The sequence below is a fragment of the Haliotis rufescens genome, unplaced genomic scaffold (genome assembly GCF_023055435.1).
Source record: "Haliotis rufescens isolate VD_foot unplaced genomic scaffold, xgHalRufe1.0.p SCAF_58, whole genome shotgun sequence".
NCBI classification, from domain to species: Eukaryota; Metazoa; Mollusca; class Gastropoda; order Lepetellida; family Haliotidae; genus Haliotis; species Haliotis rufescens.
The window spans coordinates 282,038-307,644 of NW_025964312.1; the positions used below are offsets into that span (position 1 = coordinate 282,038).

The following is a 25,607-nucleotide window of genomic DNA, read 5'->3' on the forward strand; positions in this document are numbered from 1 at the left end:
CGGACTTAGCCCCTAGTGACTATTTCCTGTTCCGGCAAATGAAATCTGCCCTACATGGAAGACGCTTCCAGGATGACGAGGACATAAAGGTTGCCACAGAGGCCTGGTTAGAGGTCCAATCTGCAGATTTCTATAAAAGTAGTATTAAGAGCTTGAAGGACAAATTGAATAAGTGTATTGAGGTGAATGGAGATTATATTGAAAAATAAAAGTGCAAAAGATATTCTGCGACTTGGTCTTATATTGAAGTTGCAAAACTTATTGAACGCCCCTCGTATATTTTTTTGCATTTCAAATGTAACAAATTGGACTTTGGTTCAGATATGTATTGGATTCATTTTCAGAGTACAGTATATGGATTTCGATTTTTGTGATATATGTTGTCTGAACTTGCTCTGTGTTGTAACATGACTGTTAAAGTCGAGACGACCGCCTCCATGGTCTAGTGGTAGAGTGTCCGCCCGGAGAGCGGAAGGTCCGGGGTTCAATCCCCAGCTGCGTCATACCAAAAGACGTTAACAGATGGTACATGTTGTTACCCTGTCTGGCGCTCGGCATTAAGGGGCTAAAACAAGGACTGGTCGGCTCGGAGTCAGTATACTGTGTCTGAGTGGGGTATTCATGTTAAACTGCGGCATGGTATCTCAGTGAGCTAGCACTATAAATCGGCATCAGTCCGGACTAGTACAAACAGCCACACACACACACACACATACACATGCATGCACATCGCTATATAAGTGCAATAATCTTGGACGCGACGTTAAACCCCATTTCACCTCACCTCACCTCACCTCACCTCACCTCACCTCACCTAAAGTAGAGACAATTTATGGTTAACATCTTCTTTATTTACTGTAAAGGCGACGATTCAGTAGCAAGCCTTGCTTGACAATGATATAAGGATCTTTATCATCCCAAACTGGCTCCCACAGGAGATATGCTGGGTGATATCCTGCAATGAAATTGCATCACAATGATTTGCAGACCATTGTGATGTCATTGGTTACCATGACGTCACAATCAAATGACATCACTAATGGCTCTGCTACTGAAGCTGTTAGCGGTACTTTTTACAATGTTTACACTTAAGACACTGCTTATTACTGTCTACAATTTGAAAAAGTTGGAAGAATGATGTTGGATGATAAATAAAATCTCACCCTCGTGTCTTTTAATATGAATGAGCCTCGGAGTTTCCCCACTTTTATCAACTCGTGTTGATATATTTGATATCAAAAGACACTCGGGTGAGATTCTCTATATACTGAAACATCGCCTTTATTGTAAAGAAAGAAGTCCATAAATTGTGTCTATTTTGTCAACCGTCGACTTCTTGGTAATTCCTTTCAAACAATTTAACATGACTGTTTTTTCTGTGTTTAAACGTTACTGTTTTGCGTTGTTTCTGTGTTGTAACATAACTTTTGTCTTTGTGTTTTAGATAGCTGAACAGAAGTGCAACCCTAACGAGCGGGACTTAGATGGTGTGTCAGCTCTACACTTCGCTGCCTCTCGGAGCCACCATCAAGTGGTGGAGTGGCTGTTGAAACATGGAGGCCGGGTGACACTAGACAACCTCGGGGGGAGTCCGCTGCACAATGCTGCTGAGATGGGACACAAGCAGGTAGGCGTCACAACCTCCACTCCTGTCTCCACTCCTGTCTCCCCTCCTGTCTCCACTCCTGTCTCCCCTCCTGTCTCCACTCCTGTCTCCACTCCTGTCTCCACTCCTGTCTCCACTCCTGTCTCCCCTCCTGTCTCCGCTCCTGTCTCCGCTCCTGTCTCCCTCCTGTCTCCACTCCTGTCTCCACTCCTGTCTCCACTCCTGTCTCCCCTCCTGTCTCCGCTCCTGTCTCCGCTCCTGTCTCCCTCCTGTCTCTACTCCTGTCTCCGCTCCTGTCTCCACTCCTGTCTCCCTCCTGTCTCTACTCCTGTCTCCCTCCTGTCTCCCTCCTGTCTCTACTCCTGTCTCCCTCCTGTCTCCACTCCTGTCTCCCTCCTGTCTCCACTCCTGTCTCCCTCCTGTCTCCACTCCTGTCTATACTCCTGTCTATACTCCTGTCTCCACTCCTGTCTCCCCTCCTGTCTCCACTCCTGTGTCCGCTCCTGTCTCCTCTTGTCTCCACTCCTGTCTCCCTCCTGTCTCCCCTCATGTCTCCGCTCCTGTCTCCCCTCCTGTCTCCACTCCTGTCTCCACTCCTGTCTCCCTCCTGTCTCCACTCCAGTCTCCCCTCCTGTCTCCACTCTTGTCTCCACTCCTGTCTCCTCTCGTCTCCACTCCTGTCTCCACTCCTGTCTCCACTCCTGTCTCCGCTCCTGTCTCCTCTCGTCTCCACTCCTGTCTCCACTCCTGTCTCCCCTCCTGTCTCCACTCCTGTCTCCGCTCCTGTCTCCCCTCCTGTCTCCACTCCTGTCTCCCTCCTGTCTCTACTCCTGTCTCCACTCCTGTCTCCCTCCTGTCTCCACTCCTGTCTATACTCCTGTCTCTACTCCTGTCTGCACTCCTGTCTCCACTCCTGTCTCCCTCCTGTCTCCCCTCCTGTCTCCACTCCTGTCTCCGCTCCTGTCTCCTCTCATCTCCACTCCTGTCTCCCTCCTGTCTCCACTCCTGTCTATACTCCTGTCTCTACTCCTGTCTCCACTCCTGTCTCCCCTCCTGTCTCCACTCCTGTCTCCACTCCTGTCTCCCTCCTGTCTCCCTCCTGTCTCCCCTTCTGTCTCCACTCCTGTCTCCTCTCCTGTCTCCCCTCCTGTCTCCTCTCATCTCCACTCCTGTCTCCCCTCCTGTCCCCACTCCTGTCTCCCTCCTGTCTCCACTCCAGTCTCCCCTCCTGTCTCCACTCTTGTCTCCACTCTTGTCTCCACTCCTGTCTCCTCTTGTCTCCACTCCTGTCTCCACTCCTGTCTCCACTCCTGTCTCCGCTCCTGTCTCCTCTTGTCTCCACTCCTGTCTCCCTCCTGTCTCTACTCCTGTCTCCACTCCTGTCTCCACTCCTGTCTCCACTCCTGTCTCCGCTCCTGTCTCCTCTTGTCTCCACTCCTGTCTCCACTCCTGTCTCCCTCCTGTCTCCCCTCCTGTCTCCACTCCTGTCTCCTCTTGTCTCCACTCCTGTCTCCCTCCTGTCTCTACTCCTGTCTCCACTCCTGTCTTCGCTCCTGTCCCCACTCCTGTCTCCGCTCCTGTCTCCACTCCTGTCTCCCCTCCTGTCTCCGCTCCTGTCTCCCCTCCTGTCTCCACTCCTGTCTCCACTCCTGTCTCCACTCCTGTCTCCCCTCCTGTCTCCGCTCCTGTCTCCCCTCCTGTCTCCCCTCCTGTCTCCACTCTTCTCCCCTCCTGTCATGTAACTTGTGACCGACCCAGTCAGTTGTAACAAACTGTCCTCTTGTAACAAGCTGAGTTCTCACGGGTACTGTCCCCCTAGCTCTGCCCCCTCCTGACATGTGGGGCCGTAGACACGTGTGTGTGGCGTGTGTGGTATTGATAAGAAGCTCAGGTGCTGTTGGACATGGAGAATTAATCATTCCCCGGATTACTCTTTGATGTTGGGTTGGTGGTTGAATGTGAGGGAATATATCTTGTATTTAGCATTCAAGCATACACTGGTCACTTTGATCGGTAGGTTGCAAACATACACGTGTTCAAAAAGACTAGCTTTGTTTCTTTTTCAATGTTTCTTTTCACAAACTGATTCATATTAAAAGCTGTATCTTTTTCTATGTAATTGCCAATCTCTATATTAAAGAAGTCAGTAAAATCCCTCTTAAAGTATGACCTACATGACACAATGTCTTCTTTATTTTTTGAGATTTGACACAAACCAGTTCATTAAAACAGATATTGTTGATTACCAATCTCATTCTTAAATGGCCCATTACTGGTGCTGTGACATTGCTGGAATATTGCTAAAAGAGGCGTAAAACCATGCTCACTCACTCACTCACTCACTCACTCACTCACTCACTCACTCACTCACTCACTCACTCACAAAGAAGTATATAAGAATAAAATCCTTCTTAAAGTATGACCTACACAACACATTCATTGTCTTCTTTCTTTTTTTTTAAGACACAAACAAGTTCATTAAAAATAGTATTGTTTGGTATGTAATTACCAAAGTCATTCTTAAAGAAGTCCCTTTCTTAAGTCGAACCTACACAACACATGGCCCTGTTAAACAGGTTAGAGGCCTCCATCAAGACAGGATGTCTCACAAGGGGGAGACCTGTAGATTACACACAGTGATGCTGGCTCATTATGAGAAGTAGAGTGTCCCTCCCGCTACTTAGCAAGTGGTCGCTGTGTACTTAGCCTGACTGAAGCTTTCTCCCCCAGATAGAGGGAGGAATCAGGGATGTATGGGAGACAGATCCCCCATGTTTGCCTCCCTTGTGCAAACACTTGCCTTGTGTTTCTTTTGGACATAGGTGATGGGAGTTTATCACGTATCTTACTTACATATCTCTAGTGGACAGAGGTGATGGGAATATATCATGTATTATACTTACATTGGGAGCTGTGATGGTAAAGATTGGGTTGAATTGTGGCTCAAGTTGAACTTTATCTGGGTAGAAACGATTACTGGAATGATTTCCTTTTTTCATAGCTTTTTCACTGTGCAGAGTTGTGTCCCTTAGGCATGCCAGGAACATATGCTCGTAGGTTTGAATCCCTGATTCACTCTGTTGTGTTTCTAGGTTTGTCAGTGCTTGTGGGTTTCACCAAAGTGGTAAATGTCTAAGACCTGCATCACTTTGGGCTTTCCTCCCACATCAAGCTGACGCTCTGTGATATAACTAAAATACTGTTCAAAACAGCGATAACTTTACTCACTAAGAATATTCATGGCTGCTTGGTTTGCTATACAGGGTATATGGTTTCAACACTTAAGATTTGAAAAAATATTTCCCTATGGGTATTTTGGCCTAGAATAGGTCCCCAGCAGCCTATGTAAGGTGAGCAAGACAATGGATCAGGCAGTCTGGCTGATTGATTGTGGGGGCGGTCGGGTAGCCTAGTGGTTAAAGCGTTCGCTCATCACGCCGAAGATCCAGGTTCGATTCCCGACATGGGTACAATGTGTGAAGCCCATTTCTGGTGTCCCCCGCCGTGATATTGCTGGAATATTGCTAAAAGCGGCGTAGTGGTTAAAGCGTTCGCTCGTCACGCCGAAGATCCGGGTTCGATTCTCGACATGGGTACAATGTGTGAAGCCCATTTCCGGTGTCCCCCGCCGTGATATTGCTGGAATATTGCTAAAGGCGGCGTAAAACCATACTCACTCACTAGAATAAATTATACAGGTTACCACATTTTAAGATCCTTGTGAATGTGTGAGTGAGTGAGTGAGTTGGATTGTACACCGCTTTTAACAATATTCAAGAAACATCCTCAGGGGTCACCAGAAATGGGCTTCAAACATTGTATCCATGTGGAGAATCGAACCTGGGCCTTCAATGTGACAAGCAAATGCTTTAACCACCAGGCTATCCTACTCACTTCATTGTGTGTCATCGTACATAGATGGTGTTGATAATTGCTCATAATATCAGTTACTGGTTTGTTTTTGTTTGTTGTTTGTTGTTTTACGCCGCACTCAGCAATATTCCAGCTGTATGATTCTAGACTAAACAATCAAGGGATTGACATCATGAGCATCGATCCACACAATTAGGATACGATGACATGCATCAACCAAATCAGCATCAAGTCAGTGGGCCTGACCACCCAATTCCGTTAGGCCTCTCACGACAAGCATAGTCGTCTCTTACTGTAGGAATAGGTTGAAGACCTATTCAAACGCAGATTTTCACGGGTGTATTGGATGTCTAGTCCAGATTTGATTGCTTACAAATTAAAAAAATGTGAAAGAAAAACAACAGTAAAATAATATTGTAATTGAAACAATTGAAGAAATTAATAATTGATTAGGATATGTAGTATTGTCTGGAGCGAACTGCATTTTGGTAGGTGTGGTAAGACAATCCTAACTCACTTCCTGGGGGCACGGGTGGCCAGAAACCTATGATTGTGGGTTTGAATCCCAGTTCGCCCAATTTATGTTTCTAGGTTTGTCAGCACAATACCCGTGCTTGTGGGTTTCACCAAACTGGTAAACGTCTAAGACCTGCATCGCTTGGGGATTTCCTCCAACAATAAGCAGACATGCCGAAATATGACTGGAATACTGATAAAAGCAGCATTAAACACAACTCACTCACTGATCCAGTTAGCCACTCACTCACTCACTCACTCACTCACTCACTCACTCACTCACTCACTCACTCACTCACTCACTCACTCACTCACTCACTCACTCACTCACTCACTCACTCACTCACTCACTCACTCACTCACTCACTCACTCACTCACTCACTCACTCACTCACTCACTCACTCACTCACTCACTCACTCACTCACTCACTCACTCACTCACTCACTCACTCACTCACTCACTCACTCACTCACTCACTCACTCACTCACTCACTCACTCACTCACTCACTCACTCACTCACTCACTCACTCACTCACTCACTCACTCACTCACTCACTCACTCACTCACTCACTCACTCACTCACTCACTCACTCACTCACTCACTCACTCACTCACTCACTCACTCACTCACTCATGGTATAATGAAAGCAATGCATCCACATGTTAAATTATACTGATGATGTCCGAAATATGAAGACAATAAAGTCTGACATGAAGTCATCCAAATATGCTGACCCTGTGGGTGTTGACCGCTGGCTACATTTATCGGGTCAAGGAAAACACAGGTATTGTCGTGATCAGGTAATTACTTAATTGCAATACAACTGGAACCTACACAATGACAGTCAGCAGTCATTAAATACAGAGGTGAAGGATTGCTGTTGTGCACGTGTGTGTTACCTGTCAGGTAAACATAACTGGTCAATTAACACAAATAAAAACTGATCAGAGATATGTACACTTTCACTGTTTCCATGGCAACTTGCACTTATTGACCTGGCTGCTTTAAAAAGCATGCATCACTGTACAGATTGTTAGGCATTCAACCAGTGAAAAGTCCCATTGAGTACCTGGCCAGCATAGCTAAACAGCTCCAACACACCACTCATACATCACATTAAACGTGCACAGATTTCTTACTACTGAAACAATAGCCTGGTTCTGTGTGGAGCGAGCACAAGGTTGAAAAGGAGATATTCATTGAGATATTTAAAGCAGTGTTATTCTTATCGGAGGTGTATCTACAAGGTGATTGTGTCAGTCATATTTGTTGACATATGCCTTGGAGAGGTGTTCACGGTGACACCGAGGGATGTTAACCTACTTGTGAGGAGGACTTGGAGAACTCCATACCAAGGTGAGTTTAGCTAACTAAGGCCATACTAAGGTAGAATAAGCTGACTGACTCCATATGGAGGTGAGTTCAGCTAACTAAGGCCATACTCAGGTAGAATAAGCTAAGGCCATACAGAGGTGAGTTCAGCTAACTAAGGCCATACAGAGGTGAGTTCAGCTAACTAAGGCCATACACAGGTAGAATAAGCTGACACCATACAGAGGTGAGTTCAGCTAACTAAGGCCATACTCAGGTAGAATAAGCTGACACCATACAGGGGTGAGTTCATCTAACTAAGGCCATACTCAGGTAGAATAAGCTGACTGACTTCATACAGGGGTGAGTTCAGCTAACTAAGGCCATACAGAGGTGACTTCATCTAACTAAGGCCATACTCAGGTAGAATAAGCTGACTAAGGCCATACAGAGGTGAGTTCAGCTAACTAAGGCCATACTCAGGTAGAATAAGCTGACTGACTTCATCATCATCATCATTTATTGTATTCAGGCCATAGGCCCATATACATACAATAATATAGGGGTGAGTTCAGCTGACTAAGACCATACAGAGGTGAGTTTAGCTAACTAAGGCCATACACAGGTAGAATAAGCTGACTTACTTCATCATCATCATCATTTATTGTATTCAGGCCATAGGCCCATATACAGTCAATAATATAGGGGTGAGTTCAGCTAACTAAGACCATACAGAGGTGAGTTCAGCTAACTTAGGCCATACAGAGGTGAGTCCATCTAACTAAGGCCATACAGAGGTGAGTCCATCTAACAAAGGCCATACAGAGGTGAGTCCATCTAACTAAGGCCATACAGAGGTGAGTTCAGCTAACTAAGGCCATACACAGGTAGAATAAGCTGACTGGCTCCATATGGAGGTGAGTTCAGCTAACTAAGGCCATACAGAGGTGAGTTCAGCTAACTAAGGCCATACACAGGTAGAATAAGCTGACTGGCACCATACATAGGTGAGTTCAGCTAAGGCCATACAGAGGTGAGTTCAGCTAATTAAGGCCATACAGAGGTGAGTTCAGCTGACTAAGGCCATACAGAGGTGAGTTCAGCTGACTAAGGCCATACAGAGGAGAGTTCAGCTGACTAAGGTCATACAGAGGTGAGTTGAATAGGTCTTCAGCAACCCATACTTGCTGTAAAAGGTGACTATGCTTTTTGTAAGAGGCAACTAACAGGATCAGGTGGTCAGTCTCGTTGACTTGGTTCGATGCATGTCATCGTATCCCAATTGTGTTTATCGATGCTCATGATGTCAGTCACTGGATTGTCTGGTCCAGACTCGATTATTTAAAGACAGCTGTCATTTAGCTGGAATATTGGTGAGTGCGGCATTGAACAACAAACAAACAAACAAACAAACACTCACTTGCTGCTGAATGATATCAGCCTTTAGGAAACACCTTTATCTGTCTCTACATTCATTGGGGTATGAATGAGTGACTGGCTGAATGTTATATCTTGTTGTCTTCAACTGATCCAGGGCTACAGTGATGTCAGTTAAACATTATTCTTGTATTTCATGACTTGTTTCAAAATTGACTGGGTAGAAAGGATTGTATTGTTTTGTTTATTTATTTGATAGCTTACAATAAATAATAATGTATAATAAGCTTGATTCTAATATATTCTGATATAGCCAACTACCTGACCTTGTTTGGCCACACCCACACCCTCACTCCAAACATAAAGAGATGGGGCCCCGGGGCATGGTGACCTGGATCAACGATGACACGATATGACACACTGTATGACACACTATGAATGATAAAAAGTTGGAATCTGCCACAAAAATGAAATTTGAGTTTAAAAGGTCATTTCTTTTCTGTGCTTAAAGTACTTTATTATTTTAGGCTGGGTGCAGTTTTATGGCCAGGCTGGTGAAAACAAAAAAATGGTTTGTCAAGCCTCATGGAGGCAACAGCTTGGTGCGTCTGTGTTTTATGTTTGACTGTACTGGGTGGAGTGACAGATTATTTGAAGTTGAAGTATTTTCAAAATGATATTACAACCCCTTAACATCCCACTCCTTGCAGCTGTACGTCATCTAACTTACCTCAACAGCCAAGTCGTTACTTGAAAACTTTGGCGTTTTTTGTTTTGTTTTTTAAATTACATTTGATAATAAAAGAGGAAACTAATTGTTGTTAAATCAAGAAAGAAAATTCATTTGAATACCTGCTTGACCTAGATTTATCCACAATTTTATCAAATCATTGATTTTTTTGTTCAGTTGGTGGGTTTTTGAACTGCCGCCTCCACTGCAGACAATCTTGCCTGTTTGTAACAATGAGAGTGCTGCACAGCTGCCTGTGTTGCTAGGCGTCCTGCCTGTGTTGCTAGGTGTCCCACCTGTTGCTGCTCTAGAAGGCCAAGTTACAAATTACAAAATCTTTTGAATGCCAGAAGTAAGCTTAGACAAATGATTGATTTTGAAGCAATTCAAATTTGAATTTTAGTGATATTTGCTGACACAGCAATAGTCTGTTAATTCCTCATGTGAGGGTTCATGTAGTCGCAGCTTTCAGTGTGATGAGGCAGTATGTAGTGAATGGGACAAGTGTCTGTATGTCTGTCTGTGTCACTGTGTGTTTGTATCTCTCTCTCTCTCTCTCTCTCTCTCATTCTCTCTCTCTCCCTCTCTTTCTCATTCTCGTATCTCTCTCTTTCTCATTCTCGTCTCTCTCTCCCTCTCTCTCTCTCTCTTTCTTATTTTCTCTCTCTCTCCCTCTCTCTCTTATTCTCATCTCTCTCTCTTTCTCTCTCTCTCCCTCTCTTTCTCATTTTCTCTCTCTCCCTCTCTTTCTAATTTTTTCTATCTCTCTCATTCTCGTCTCTCCCTCTCTTTCTCATTTTCTCTCTCTCCCTCTCTTTCTCATTTTTTCTATCTCTCTCATTCTCGTCTCTCTCCCTCTCTTTCTCATTTCTCTCTCTCTCTCCCTCTTTCTCATTCTCGTCTCTCTCTCTCTCTCTCTTTCTCTCTCCCTCCCTCCCGCTCTTTCTCATTCTCATCTCTCTCCCTCTCTTTCTCATTTTCTCTCTCTCCCTCTCTTTCTCATTTTCTCTCTCTCCCTCTCTTTCTAATTTTTTCTATCTCTCTCATTCTCGTCTCTCCCTCTTTCTCATTTTCTCTCTCTCCCTCTCTTTCTCATTTTTTCTATCTCTCTCATTCTCGTCTCTCTCTCCCTCTCTTTCTCATTTCTCTCTCTCCCTCTTTCTCATTCTCGTCTCTCTCTCTCTCTCTTTCTCTCTCCCTCCCTCCCGCTCTTTCTCATTCTCATCTCTCTCCCTCTCTTTCTCATTTTCTCTCTCTCTCCCTCTCTTTCTCATTCTCTCTCTCTCTCTCTCTTTCTATGTATCTAAATATTACACACACACACACACACATTTCTATGAACAGGATTACATAGGGTCCTGGAGTCCTTGACATTTCTTGTAATGATAAGTAGCCCTTGACTTTCCTGCCTCATATTGCCCCCTGTTGTGTATGTGCTTCCTACTCAGCTGTATATGTAGAAGTATTAGACCTGTACAGTTCAATACCCATGAAATCAAACCAGGTGAGAAATGTCACATCAGACATTTCAAGTGTTATTGATATACAATTAAACATTCTTCAAAACTTAAAATCATTCATAATCAAACAAACTTAGTACGCATTTCTCAGGGCTCTCTCACTTACACTGTTCGCGATGAAAAGCGTGGATGTCATAAAATATCATGTATGTTAACTAGCGAAGTACTACAGACTTATTCCTTTACTGTGGTCATGACTAATAGTCATAAAATTGCATTAAGATATATTATTACCATTATCCTTTGAAATGGACCGCAAGATATTAAATTTGTCATGTATTGTTTTTTATCATCCAAAACTGGCTCCCACAGGAGATATCGCTTGGATGAGATCAAGCGATATCTACACTGTAGATGTCGCTGCAATGAAATTACATCACAATGCTTTGCAGACCATTGTGACGACACTGGTTACCATGACGTCACAATCAAATGACATCACTAATGGCTCTGCTACTGAAGCTGTAAGCAGTACTTTTTACACTGAAGACACTGCTTATTACTGTCTACAAATTAAAAAAGTTGAAAGAATGATGTTGGATGATAAATAAAATCTCACCCTCGTGTCTTTTGATGTCAAATATATCATCACAAGTTGATAAAAGTGAAAAAATTCCGAGGCTTGCCGAGGATTTTTGCCACTTTTATCAACGAGTGATGATATATTTGATATCACAAGACACTCGGGTGAGATTCTCTATATAGGTTCAGCGTTAAGTTAGTAACGGGTATCAGTGTTTAAACTGAAGGTCAGCCTTGTGACTGGAATATTCCCACCGTGTATACCCCTCACAGATATGCACACCCCTTTCAGATGGTACCCCTCTGACACACCTCCTATAGCACAGTTCTTTTCAACCCCTCTTAGCGTACACAGAAATGTTGAAAATGCCTTTCACTTATCTGAAACCCCCGCTTGATAATAGAAGATTCCAGGACAGTCTATTTGTTAAACAGCTGGCAGAGATCTCTTGTTCCACCTGGCTCGTTAGCAAAGGTGTGCTGATCTTGTCGTGTGTGTGTGTGTTTACTCGTGTTTACTCGTGTTTACTAGTTTACTGCCCTGACAGGGGTTAGTGTTTGACACTCTCATCACAGAGGATACCCACGTCTTAGTCTTAAGTCAAGTGTTGTGTAGACACGGATTGAGGAGGATTCGGACAGGTGTGTTGTGGCGGAGATAACGACTTTCGACTCAGGTAATCAGAGTGATTAGTCAGTGGTTGGTGTTTGAGGCAACTAGACACTGTCTCATTATTTTTCACATGCGTATTTCAGCAGTCTGTTTCAAAACCATTTGAGCCTGAAAAAGTAATTTGGCAGTATTTTTAAAATATTTTATTCTTATATCAGTATTTATGTTGATTTTACAAGACCAGATGACATCTTTCTAGACTTCAGTCCAGACTGGCGGTCGCAGGCTGTTTCAGTGTACTGAACTATTAGAACCATCTGTTGTCATCCCTTTTACTGATTTCAGTAAAAAAATCAGTTATCAAGATCAGTGTCATAACTTGTAACGTGTCAGTTAAGAAAACATAAATATCAACGAAAATAGTATGTTGACTTGACAGATAAGTTGATATTAATAAGATTTTTCTGGTAGATTCCTGGTATTTGACTCTTATGAAAGGTAAGCTGATCAGTACATCTGGCCATGCATCCACATTCCGGCTGAGGACGGGGCATTGGGTGACTGGGGTAGAATCAGGTTACACTGGAGCTTCGTCTTACATCTCAGGAGAATAAAACAGAATAAACTGATACTGTATTGAGATTAAGTAGCTAGTTGACAAATAGTCTGGAGTAGACTTGACATAGAATAGAGGTCATACACCTTCCAACTTGAAGAAGTTGCTGGACATCTCTAAGATGGTTTGAAAAGGAGAAACAGCTTCATATTAAGTCATATATAGCATGTGTTTTTTTATTGAACAATGTCTTCAGCAAAATAATATTTTGGAAAGGAAGTACAAAGATAAGTTATTTACTAATTCATAGTATATAGAATTAGCCAACTTGAAGTACGGGAACATTGAGTGATGGGTCAGCGTGGTTGTCAGCCATTTATACATATAGAAGTTTGATATCAAATTAAACTTTCCCCCACTTTGAAATTGGACAATATTAGCATGTCTTGTGAGCTGTATGTATCAGGCCTTATCAGGACGTCCTGGTACTTTACTTCTTGCCTGCAAATACAGGACAATTCCACGCTGTCTCTCGCTGATTAGGCATGCATGGTTTCAGGTCAGCTATGCATAACAACAGCACCATCTCACTAAAAAGTATTGATTCTTACCTTTAATGTATTCTGTAATCAAGGTTACACCAAACACTAATTACTAGTGAAAATTAGTAGTAAAAATGTTAATATCCATTACACCATACTTAACACTGCAAACTGTAAAAAGTTAGTGTGCCAGGTATTTGGCCATCCTGTCTTATTATGAAAAGATGGCTTACGCTTAAGTATCGTGATACGTATTGGATCGTGAGTAAGGTACAGAGATAAGTATCGGAACGCACAGTTGGTGTATCATCCCAGCCTTAATTGTACATGGTACGGTAGTGCTGTTACCACGGCCCACTTGCACAAAGCGACCATAGCGCTACGACTATCGTAAACCTATGTTAAAGTATTGGAGTTACGATCGTCTTAGCGCTGAGATCGTTTTGTGCAAGTGGGCCCAGAAGCATTGTAACATCTTCATAGGCTGGTATTGAATGTTCTTTATGTCCACTATATTTCATATGGCCCATCTGTGGGGCCCACCCCCCACTACGACCCAGGCACATGGCTAGAGTATTTCCTAAAAAGGCGTACAGCTCGCTTGATAACTGGATGTCCTGGACGCAAACATTTGTCATCAGTCAGAAACAGAGTTTTTATCCTTTGAACACAATCCTGGGGTCATCGCTGTCATCATAGTGATGTATATATGAGCAGGTATCTTATCTCAGCCACTGATTGTGTGGTCTCCTAGCTGTTGACTACACTTGTAATGGACTCTATTTAGGGAAGACATTTACTTCAATTTCTAGTTGTAAAATAAAATTGTTCAGTGTAGCAAATTATGGAGTCTGAATTATATGATTTAATTAAAAGCTCCTGTGGTTACTGCTGGGGCACATTTCACAAAGCGATCATAGCGCTACGACTACCGTAACTCCTATACTTTAACATAGACCTACGACCGTCTTAGCGCTACGATCTCTTTGTGAAACGGCCCCCTGATTTTAATTTACTGTGAAGTCAAATGGACAGTTGCAAAATATAGCTGTATATCCCTTGTTTGAGATGTTCTAGTTGCCACAGAATATCGTTACAGTGGTGCTCACAGGGAAGGTTTCGGAAAGGACCAGGAAGATGCATCGTCTTAAACACGACACAGTGCCTGACATTAAGGGGCCTTGTGGTTTGCTTCTATATTATTTGAATCTGAAACATGTGACACTAGGCCATGACAAGGACTACTTGACATTCATGCTCAATGTCAAACCCTGCTACATGGAGATAATACAGCCTGGGTGGACTAGATTTCACTGCTATACCCATATCACTGGCTTGGCCCTACCCCATCATTGAATCTGCTATACCCCATCACTGGGTTGACTATACCCCATCACTGGGTCGACTATACCTCATCACTGGGTCGACTATACCCCATCACTGGGTCGATTATACCCCATCACTGGGTCGACTATACCCCATCACTGGGTCAACTATACCCCATCACTGGGTCAACTATACCCCATCACTGGGTCGACTATACCCCATCACTGGGTCGACTATACCCCATCACTTGGTTGACTATACCTCATCACTGGGTCTGCTATAACCCATCACTGGGTCGACTATACCCCATCATTGGGTCGACTATACCCCATCACTGGGTCTACTATACCCCATCACTGGGTCATCTATACCCCATCACTGGGTCAACTATACCCCATCACTGGGTCGACTATACCCCATCACTGGGTCGACTATACCCCATCACTGGGTCTGATATATATCTGACATTGACCAGTATTGGGTCTGATATATACAAGTATTCGATCTGACATTGGCCAGTATTGGGACTAAGTGATAGTGGGGATATCAGACATTGCGACAGAGGGACAGTGTTGGCAGACTTGTCAGTGATGTATGTGTGATCAGCTTCATCCAACGATGTCCCGAGTCAGATTGTCCTAACTGAGATATCTATTGATTGTAGCAGTGTATGCTTGGGTGTGACTTGTGAGACTGCTTATTGACCTGAGGGTTCAGGGAGTGTACCCACCCTTTTTCAGTCCGATATCTAAAGAGTCAGTGTCAGGCTCTTGCATGGTTGTATGAATGTACACATAATAGACAGACCTAAGTATACTACCGTATAAGCTGCAGTTACCCCCGTCTGTTTTGTATCGGTTCTTTATATACATCACTACTGGGGGCTTTATATCGTTCCATCACAAAGGGTGCCTTGTGCACTTTAGGATTTGCAGCCCATTCGACATCACCAACTGAGTACAAATGATATTTTGAATGTTTGGGGAAACAAGAAACCTGTGAAGATCCAGGTAGAGGAAAGGCCTGAAGCAACCCATGCTTGACGTAAAAGGCGACTGTGCTTGTCGTAAAAGGCGACTATGCTTGTCGTAAAAGGCGACTATGCTTGTCGTAAGAGACGACTAACGGGATAGGGTTGTCAGGCTCGATGACTTGGTTGATGCATGTCATCGTATCCCAGTTGCATAGATCGATGCTCATGATGTCAATCACTGGATTGTCTGGTAAGACTTGAGTATGTACAGTCCGCCGTCATATACCGGAATATTGCTGATACAAACAAACAAACAAACAAACAAGAATACATCCCCACAAACAAAATCACTTGGTTTTGTTTACATTTCGATTTTTGCTGATAGAAAAGCTTTCTGCAGTCATTTCATATTAACTGGAAAAAGGTAAATATTCTAAAAATGGGGAAAAGGTCAAGATTGTATCAATAGAAAATTATTCATATTGAGAAAGTTAGCCGGTGTCAGAACAGTGGTGGGCCAGGCGCTAATGCGAAGACTTGTCTACCTCATTGAGCAAGACTCCAAACCTTGTATTATGTGTCCTAATGCTGAGATATATAATGACAAAGTTTCTCTGGTTCAGTTCATTTTGTGTGACACTAATACGAACAAAGTATCGCATTGATGTAACCAGGCACATAAAACTACATGGACCTGTAAATGACATTTGTGTTTGAAACATATCAAGATGTCTTCCTTGAAGTTGACACTCATGTAGAATTTTAGGACCTGTCTTAGGACGTAACGTGATCTCAACTTTTACAACACACAACTCCCAGTGAGGACCATAGAGTATAATTAATTCAACGTATTTATTCAAAACGTATAACACGTAAAAAAAATATCTCATGCATTAGAGAAGAATGAGTAAATTGATTTAATGCCACTTTGAACGGTATTTTAGTTATATTACGATTTGCCAGTTTGATGTGTGAGGAAAGTATCATGGGATAACATTTATACTAAGTTATCTTATAATAATTAGATCAACATCAAGTGCTTTTATGAGTTATCATGGTGTAATATTTATACATCATTTCATATAATTATAGTTTAACTACTGATATTTTATATATATACATTTTACCTGATGATAAATATTACTTGCTAAACTATAATTATATGAAATGATGTATAAATATTACACCATGATAACTCATAAAAGCACTTGATGTTGATCTAATTATTATAAGATAACTTAGTATTCACCCAGAACAGTTCCATGATAATTCATAAAAGCACTTGATGTTGATCTAATTATTATAAGATAACTTAGTATAAATGTTATCCCATGATAAAAGCCTAAAGTGATGCAGATCTTAGACGTTTACCACTTCGTTGAAACCCAAGAGCATAGGTATGATACTATTTCATGCATTAGATATGATATAAGCTGTGTATATAATCTGGTAGTTACGATATGTGTTGTGCATATCATGTGTAAGATTGATATGTGGTGTGTATATCACATGTAAGAAATGATATATATTGTTTGTATCTTTTGTAAGATATGACATATATTTTGTATATCATGTAGATGAAACATGTATTGTTCATAATCATGTGGTACATATGACATATAGTGTGTATCATGACTAAGGTATAATGTATACTATATATATCATGTGTAAGATATATATATTTTGTGTAGTAATCACTTGGTAGTTATGACATATGTTGTGTATATTGTGTGGTAGATATGGTATGTTGTGGTAGATGTAATACATATTGTGTATTACCTTCAGTATGACCTGAGACAGGTCAGTGTACCCTTGTCGTGTCCTTGTCGACCTCCCTACCTGCCTGTCTGTATCACGCGTCTTATTATCAGCAGTCAGTATAAAAAGAGAGGGATCAAGCATATCACCTTGTCACATCCTTTGTCTGACACACACTAGGTTCTCATCCCTGTAGTTATGTCCTCAATGGCGTATATATATCTGTCTTTTGATAGGGAATGTTGTTATGTCCTCAATGGCGTATATATATCTATCGTTTCATAGGGAATGTTGTTATGTCCTCAATGGCGTATATATATCTGTCTTTTCATAGGGAATGTTGTTATGTCCTCAATGGCGTATATATATCTGTCTTTTCATAGGGAATGTTGTTATGTCCTCAATGGCGTATATATATCTGTCTTTTCATAGGGAATGTTGTTATGTCCTCAATGGCGTATATATATCTGTCTTTTCATAGGGAATGTTGTTATGTCCTCAATGGCGTATATATATCTGTCTTTTCATAGGGAATGTTGTTATGTCCTCAATGGCGTATATATATCTGTCTTTTCATAGGGAATGTTGTTATGTCCTCATTGGCGTATATATATCTGTCTTTTCATAGGGAATGTTGTTATGTCCTCAATGGCGTATATATATCTGTCTTTTCATAGGGAATGTTGTTATGTCCTCAATGGCGTATATATATCTGTCTTTTCATAGGGAATGTTGATTCACGAGGAGTTTATTTCAGTACTTCATCTCAGACAGCATTTTCTCGTAGCATTGTAGTAATTTGTATTGAGTATTTCTGTTATTATTTTTTAAGGTGTGTATTTTTTACATAGTACATGTATCATGAAAACTCTCACAATGGAAATCACAACGTCAAAGCCTTTGGGGTGATTCATTCTTGAATGTCAATCTTATTCTTGAATCGCCAGCTTATATAACATTAAGTTTAAACTGAATGGGAATGTGGACAAATTCACACACACACTTTTTCGAATCGTGAATCCTGACAATGATGATACCAGGTCTTCACGAGAATTGTCAAAAGCTTGGATCAGGTACCGGTCCTCTGTCACCCAAGAATTTGATGTGCAGTTGCCTCCCTTAGCCATGCCTGGATCCTATGATCAGGGCTTGAATCCCAGAATCACTTGGTAAGGTTTCGTTGTTCATCAACACCATACCTGGGTTTGCAGGTTTCACTACAGTCATCAACTTTCAGACCTGCATCCCTTTCCTGACACATTAAGCTGACACACTCTTACAGGCTCGAACTGAATGCAGATCAGAGTTGAATCAAACTCACTCACACAGCCTTGTTGTTGAGTATAGTAAAATTTTTGTTTGTATGCCCCTTTGAAACATTTTATTGGGTAGCCCAGCAGTAAGTGTGCTCTGCTGTCAGACTGACAGCCTGGGTTCAAGTCCTCACCTCATGGTGTGTGAAGCACATCTGTGCGTGATCTCACCAGATGTTGAGCTACTGTACCTGAACCAAATACAACAGTGATGTATCAATATTGATTAATGTTTCACATAGGAAATCATTAATACCATTTATTAAGTTTGGTCAGGACTTAAAAAAGTAAAAACGCAGGTTTGGATCATATGATTTTTTCAAACTTCTTGTTTAATAGGCATTACTTATGCATATCTTTGTATTTGGAATCAGAAAGCTATGCTAATAACTGAAAAAAATATTAATTTATAATATTAATTAATTTTAGTCAGGACTTTAAAAAAAAAAATACACAGGTTTGGATCATTTGATTTTCCAAATAGTTTGTTTAATAGGCAATATTTATGTATGTATTTGTATTTGGAAAGAGAAAATTATGCTAGAAACAGAATAAAACACTATTGCATTTATATTTTTTAAACTTTAAATATCATCCTGATAGTTCCAGTGAGGATGCAAATTTGTTTATGAAAATCTAGATTTCTTATTTTGCTCATGCTGGCATTCAACAGATTGTTTCAGGAAAATGGTTCCTCAAGTAAAACAACCTTCATCCATTATCTCAGTGATACCAGAGCTTTGAGAAGAACATAGTGGCAGTCGTGTTTAACATTCGAAAGAACTTAAAGTTGGCCGTTTGACCTAAAAAATTCAAATTTGAATATCCACGTATTGATTTAGTGTGACACTTTGAAACCAAACTTGAGGTCAAGGTTTGAACAAGGAAGTGATAACAGACAATACTAGTTCACCAGTTTTAGTCCACTAGTCCTTATAGTGATAACATATAGCAAAACCCTTAAAACTGGCAAATGTCCACTTGTCTTCATGATACCTTAACTACTGGGCAGTTTGGCAAGGACGAATGCCAGTTTCTGTCGCTGTAGTTGACATCAGTCAATGCAACCACTCAGTCTTTAGAGGATTGATGTGGCTCTGGTTAACTTTGTTTCATGTTCATTTACAGTTTACAGATCTTCCAACATTAAAAAAATAAGATTTGAAAAATATGAAATTATAAAATAAAAAATATTTTTTTATTCACTTCAGAGTTGACCAGAAATAATGTGCAGGATCAAGGTGGTACAAGAAATTGGCCACATGGCTAAATATTCAGGTGACATTCTTCAGAACACAATAAAAATCTGAAATGTCCTTTATGTTTCCCCTCTGAACATTTCACACAATATCCAAGACTTACACTAAGTCTCTGAAAATATATAATTTTGATAGAAACAAACAACTAAATTTAAATTAAAATAATATGGTTCAGGGACTGTGACACTGTCTAACAATTAAGAATTGACCTTCACTTTGTGTGAGTTCATTGGAGTATGAACCTTCATAGGGTGTGGGCCAAACTGTATGAACGTCGGAGCTTGCGACGACGTTCATACAATGTTTGGCCCTCACTCTATGCAGGTTCATACTCCAATGAACTCACCCAAAGTGAAAGTCTATTCTTATAATTTTTTATCACAATTTCTTTCCTCAAAGGACGTAGGCCAAGATCTAAAACAATTTTATTATTTAGTACGTGTGACTTCATGTTTACACTGACAGCCAAACAACAACCAGCTATATCGCGGAATAAAATAGATCCCCAAAAAGAGAGGTGACATGAGCGTATGGATGCAGAACTTGCTCTTCAGAAACATCTTACGCAACACATGTGTTCATATAATATCCCCATTAGATGAGAAAGGTCTGTAATGAACTACCTCAGTAAGTCAGTCACAATGACAGCGCGTCGTAATACATTTACATCAAGTACAAGACGTCAAAATGGCCGACACGATAAACGTGACGGGAGAATTTCCGAAGTTGTTAATGAACCTGTGGCAGTTACATGTGTTAGTCATTATTGATCAACTGACCGATTATTGAAAGGTGATTAAAGATGCGTCAAACAGACACCAAGGTAAATTCGTAGATTGCTGGAGACGGTCACTGTCAGCCTAGACACAGATTGAGTCGATACTGACGATAGTTTGGATGTGCATTTTTTCGTTTGTTCATTAGGATGGGCCGTAGCGAGGAAGTTCGTGAACAATCATGCAGTCAAGCATATTACGTTTCTCAATGTAAACTGAAATGCTGAGACCAAGATAAAAGGTTCTAAATGATCAGAAATAATGCTTATGTATGTTTTCATGCTAGGGAATTCCCAGGGGTTTCCCCAGGAATGTGGAAGTAGTCCGTCACTGTTTACGTCATTTCAAGAACACGGTCTCGTGAAAAACGTATGAACCTCAAATTGTGTCGTTCATACACTTATGAGCGTCAACTTCACGGTCATGAGACCGATCTCTCGTCGAATGTTAAAGCCGTATATCGTGTAAACGTCAAATTAAAAAATTATAATCCATTAACCCAGGAATAAAATGGTCTGTTATATCTGTCCAATACACTGTATCTCAAGTAATATTTTTTAACAACACAATTTAAAATAGATTATCTTGTTTTCTTTAAAAAATATTTTTTGATCCATCAGTTTCCTTAAAGTATGTTATAGGGAAATCTATGCAGGTATGTGTTGCAGGTATTTCAGCTAGATTTTGTGTCTGAATTAATTATTTTTTGCAAGTGAAGCATATATCACACAAAGGTCAACACCAGAAGAAATGAATGTTTTGTGCATTTCCTGTAAGGAAATCTGTACAGGAATGTGTTCATTGTTTCTCTTCACATCCCGTGTGGCCGGGAGGCGAGACACTGCTGCTGCAGCTGTCCCTGGTGAAGGCTGCCAGGTAGGGAGACTTCCGTTCCCGTAGGTGTCGGGTACGATACTCTCCATCTTCCCGAGGCAAGAGGTGAGGTGAGGTGAAATTGGGTTTAACGTCACGTCGAAGATTATTGCACTTATATAGCGACGTGCATGCACGTGTGTGTGTGTGGCTGCTTGTACTAGTCCGGACTGATGCAGATTTTATAGTGCTAGCCCGCTGAGATACCATGCTGCAGACACAGTATACTGACTCTAGGCCGACTAATCCTTATTTTAGCCCCAGGCAGAGTACTATATTTTCTTGATTATAGTGCGCATCGCCCTCTAGCGGATTCAGTAATTTGGAAACATTTTTTTTTTAATATTATGTGCAGAAATAAAATTACACCGTACACTCCGGCAAATCCCGGTAAACAAATGGGTGATAAGAAACTTGGTGTGTATGTGTGTGTGTGTGTGTGGCTGCTTGTACTAGTCCGGACTGATGCCGATTTATAGTGTTAGCTCACTGAGATACCATGCCGCAGTTTAACATGAATACCCCACTCAGACACAGTATACTGACCCCGAGCCGACCAGTCCTTGTTTTAGCCCCTTAATGTCGAGCGCCAGACAGGGTAACAACAAGTACCATCTTTTAATGTCTTTTGGTATGACGCGGCCGGGGATCGAACCCCGGACCTTCCGCTCTCCGGGCGGACGCTCTACCACAAGACCACGGAGGCGGCCCGAGGCAAGAGAGTTAACTGACTATAAAAGTCCAGTTTCCACCCTTGCCGAACTAGGCTGGTATTATTGAGTTACATTTTGGCTGGACTAACGAGTCTATGCACAGTCCAATCAAAATCGCGCCCCGCAATCAAAATCCGGTTGTAAAGTGTCATGCAGATTTCGGTCGACTGCAGGATTTGCAAAGCATGTGCACCGCTAACTCGCTGTCAACAGATATTTTCTAAATCTTTTCATGATTTTAATCAAGGTGCTCACGTGATTTGATGCACTTCGCGATGTAAGACTCGTTTTATCACAATATAGATCTTGATTATCGATCAGATCGTCTTGACTGGGTGCCACCGTTTTGTTTGAAACAAATGCAAGTGATACAAGAGGTTGAATCTGATTGGTCCATAGGAGAGGCATGGAAGGACATAACTTGTAATAGCCACTGGTGGCGCTACGATCGAGCCCAGGAATTCCAGCCTAGTTTGGCAAGGGTGGAAACTGGACTTTTATAGTCAGTTAACTCACTTGCCTCGGGAAGATGAATACCCTCCAACCTCGGCCACTTATTCTTACCACTCCTTGGTTTCGGGGTTGATGTAGCTCTCTCAAAGTACACATCAGATTTGTTGCTCAAAGTCCATTTATTTCTTGTCAAATTCATCTGAAAGTAGTGTAACTGTAGGTGTTGGGTACGACACTCTCCTACCTCGGCCACTTATTCTTACCACTCCTTGGTTCCGGGGATGATGTAGCTCTCTCAAAGTACACATCAGATTTGTTGCTCAAGGTCCATTAAGGCCCTCAGGCAGGTGCACTGTCAGACCTTGGGGTGCCACCTTCAAGTATGTGACACTTGCTGCACCTGCCCTGGCCCTCAGGCAGGTGCCCTTTGGGGTGCCACCTTCATGTATGTGACAGTCGTACTCTATGTGAAACTGCTGTTGAAGTGATGTGACCTAGTTGGTGTGATTGTGCACAGATGTTGCAGTGGTCCTTAGAGAGACCTGTGTATTCGGCTGTTATGCAAACACTCTCTGCATGTTAAGTTTTCTATGGTGATTCTGTAAAATCCGTGAATGACAAATGAAGGTTTTATGAATGTCAGCTTCTGTTGTGGATATGCTTCACAAAAGCGAGTAAGTGAGTTGGTTTAATGCTGCTAACAGTATTGCAGTCATATCACAGCATGTCATCTTGATGTGGGAAAAAAAACCTGAAGTGATGCAGGTCTTTGACGTTCACCACTTTGGCGAAACCCACATGCATGGGCATGGTGCTGACAGACCTTGAAACATAATCTGAGAAAACGGGGAATTGAAGCCCAGTGATCATAGGTTTAATGCAATCTTATCAAAATCTGATCTTAGTTCTCGCTATCGCTAAAGAAAGATCTGAGGAAATCCCATTAAGGGTCACGTCAGAACGACCTTTCATCCAACCAATCAGAGCATCGCTTACCAGATCATGAAAGTGACAGTCGAAATGAGTTTTCTAATCATGCAACCATGAAATATTTAACACGGGGTATTCTGAACGATAGTTACAGGATTTATGGTAATATCCATACAATCTAGGCCATCACTAGGCCATTCCAGAATGTTCTTCTTATCAGTTTTAATTTTCTTAATCGAGAATACGTCAAAATATGTTTCGAAGCGTAGTCGCCAGTTTGAAACTAGTGTCGTAAAGCTCGAGAAAGCTGCCTTCTCATTGGCTAATGTCGATTTCTTGTCAGTCATTTCATTGGTCGGTCAAAATTCGCGAAAGGTCGTTCTGACATGACCCGTAATGGGATGTCCTCAGATCTTTGTTTAGCGGTAGAGAAAACTAAGATCTGATTTTAATGAGATTGAGGTTTAATGTCACGTCCAAGGAACACAATTCTGCACAGCGAAGTTGCAGAGCCTTTGACGACTGGGCCACCCGTGCCAATACGCTTCACAAAAGAAGCTGAGAGAGACAGGTGGAACATAGTTTCATGGTCTATCAAATTTGACAGGACTCTCCTGGATCAGGAACAATTTTGAAAAAAATCTTCAATACATTTTAGATGACGATCAACCAATATCCTTGAAATTGAACAGATCTCAACCCAACGTCTAAATGCCCATAGAGATGTACATGATGACATCTTCTTCAAACCACATCCTAATTGTGATCTGTCCATCCATCCATCCATCCATCCATCCATCCATCCATCCATCTGGGGGGAATAGCATTGCCTTGTCACACCAAGGATCTAGGTGAAATCCCTATGTGTGTTCACTCTTGGAATATAGCATAAAGCAGCTGTAAAATTAGCTTGCTCACTCACTCACTCACTCACTCACTCACTCACTCACTCACTCAACCACTCACTCAACCACTCACTAAACCACTCACGCACTCAACCACTCACTCAACCACTCAACCAGTTAGCCACTTCCTCACTCACTCACTCAACCACAACTGCTCACTCACTCACTCACTCACTAAATCACTCACTCACTCACTCACTCAACCACTCAACCAGTAAGCCACTTCCTCACTCACTCAACCACAACCGCTCACTCACTCACTAAATCACTCAACCACATAACCAATCACCCAACCAATCACTCAGCCACTCATTCACTCACTCACACAACTACACATCCACTAACTCCCTCACTCACTCAACTATTCAACTTTTCAACCCCTCAATCCACAACTCACTCACCCACTTAACTCACTCAACACCCAACACTGAGACAAATAACAAACGCTATTTTTAAAATGAAGATATCAAGATGTAGACAAAATAGATTTAAGAACTTGAAAGAAGCTATATTGAAAGTAAGCCTGGTACTTAAGTGTTTAGGAGCTACAAGATCCTCTAATTTGTGACTGAAGTTGCCTAATGGTCCGTTACATGAGATAATCATGGCTCCATGTTAGGAGCTGATTGACAGTATCGTGTTCCTGGGAGACATTTACTGGGTGTAGAGAGCAGTTTGATGGGTGGGATGCCTTGTGAAGACAGACTAAGATCTGCTATTTCCTGATACTCATCGTGTGTCTCGTGTCAAACACAAGGATAGATCTGTATCCCCTGAGTAGGCGATGACAATTATATATGTTTACAACCTGCAGGTATGTTTAACGGGTTTTCCGGGTTATGGGCAAAGATACTAATCTTTAAGAGGGGCGGGCGGGTAGCCTAGTGGTTAAAGCGTTCGCTCATCACGCTGAAGACCCGGGTTCAATTCCGGACATGGGTACAATGTGTGAAGCCCATTTCTGGTGTCCCCTGTCGTGATATTGCTGGAATATTTCTAAAAGCGGCGTAAAACCACACTCACTCACTCACTCACTCACTCACTCACTCACTCACTCACTCACTCACTCACTCACTCAATCTTTAAGAGGCTGTTTAGACTGCAGTATCAATGAACACCGTTGATTATAGAATTCGACTTGTCGGTTCTTTGCCTGC

The 25,607-nt window shown here is 41.9% G+C and overlaps 1 protein-coding gene across 3 annotated transcripts in view; it reads left to right on the forward strand.

Moving 5' to 3' along the window:
* LOC124112826 (espin-like) overlaps positions 1 to 25,607 on the forward strand; it is a 97,379-nt gene that overhangs the window by 27,218 nt on the left and 44,554 nt on the right. For all 3 annotated transcript variants that reach the window (XM_046472988.2, XM_046472985.2, XM_046472987.2), the window contains exon 3: positions 1,445 to 1,627. In XM_046472988.2, coding sequence (XP_046328944.2) covers positions 1,445 to 1,627 — 183 coding nt within the window. The remainder of the gene's footprint in view (positions 1 to 1,444; positions 1,628 to 25,607) is intronic.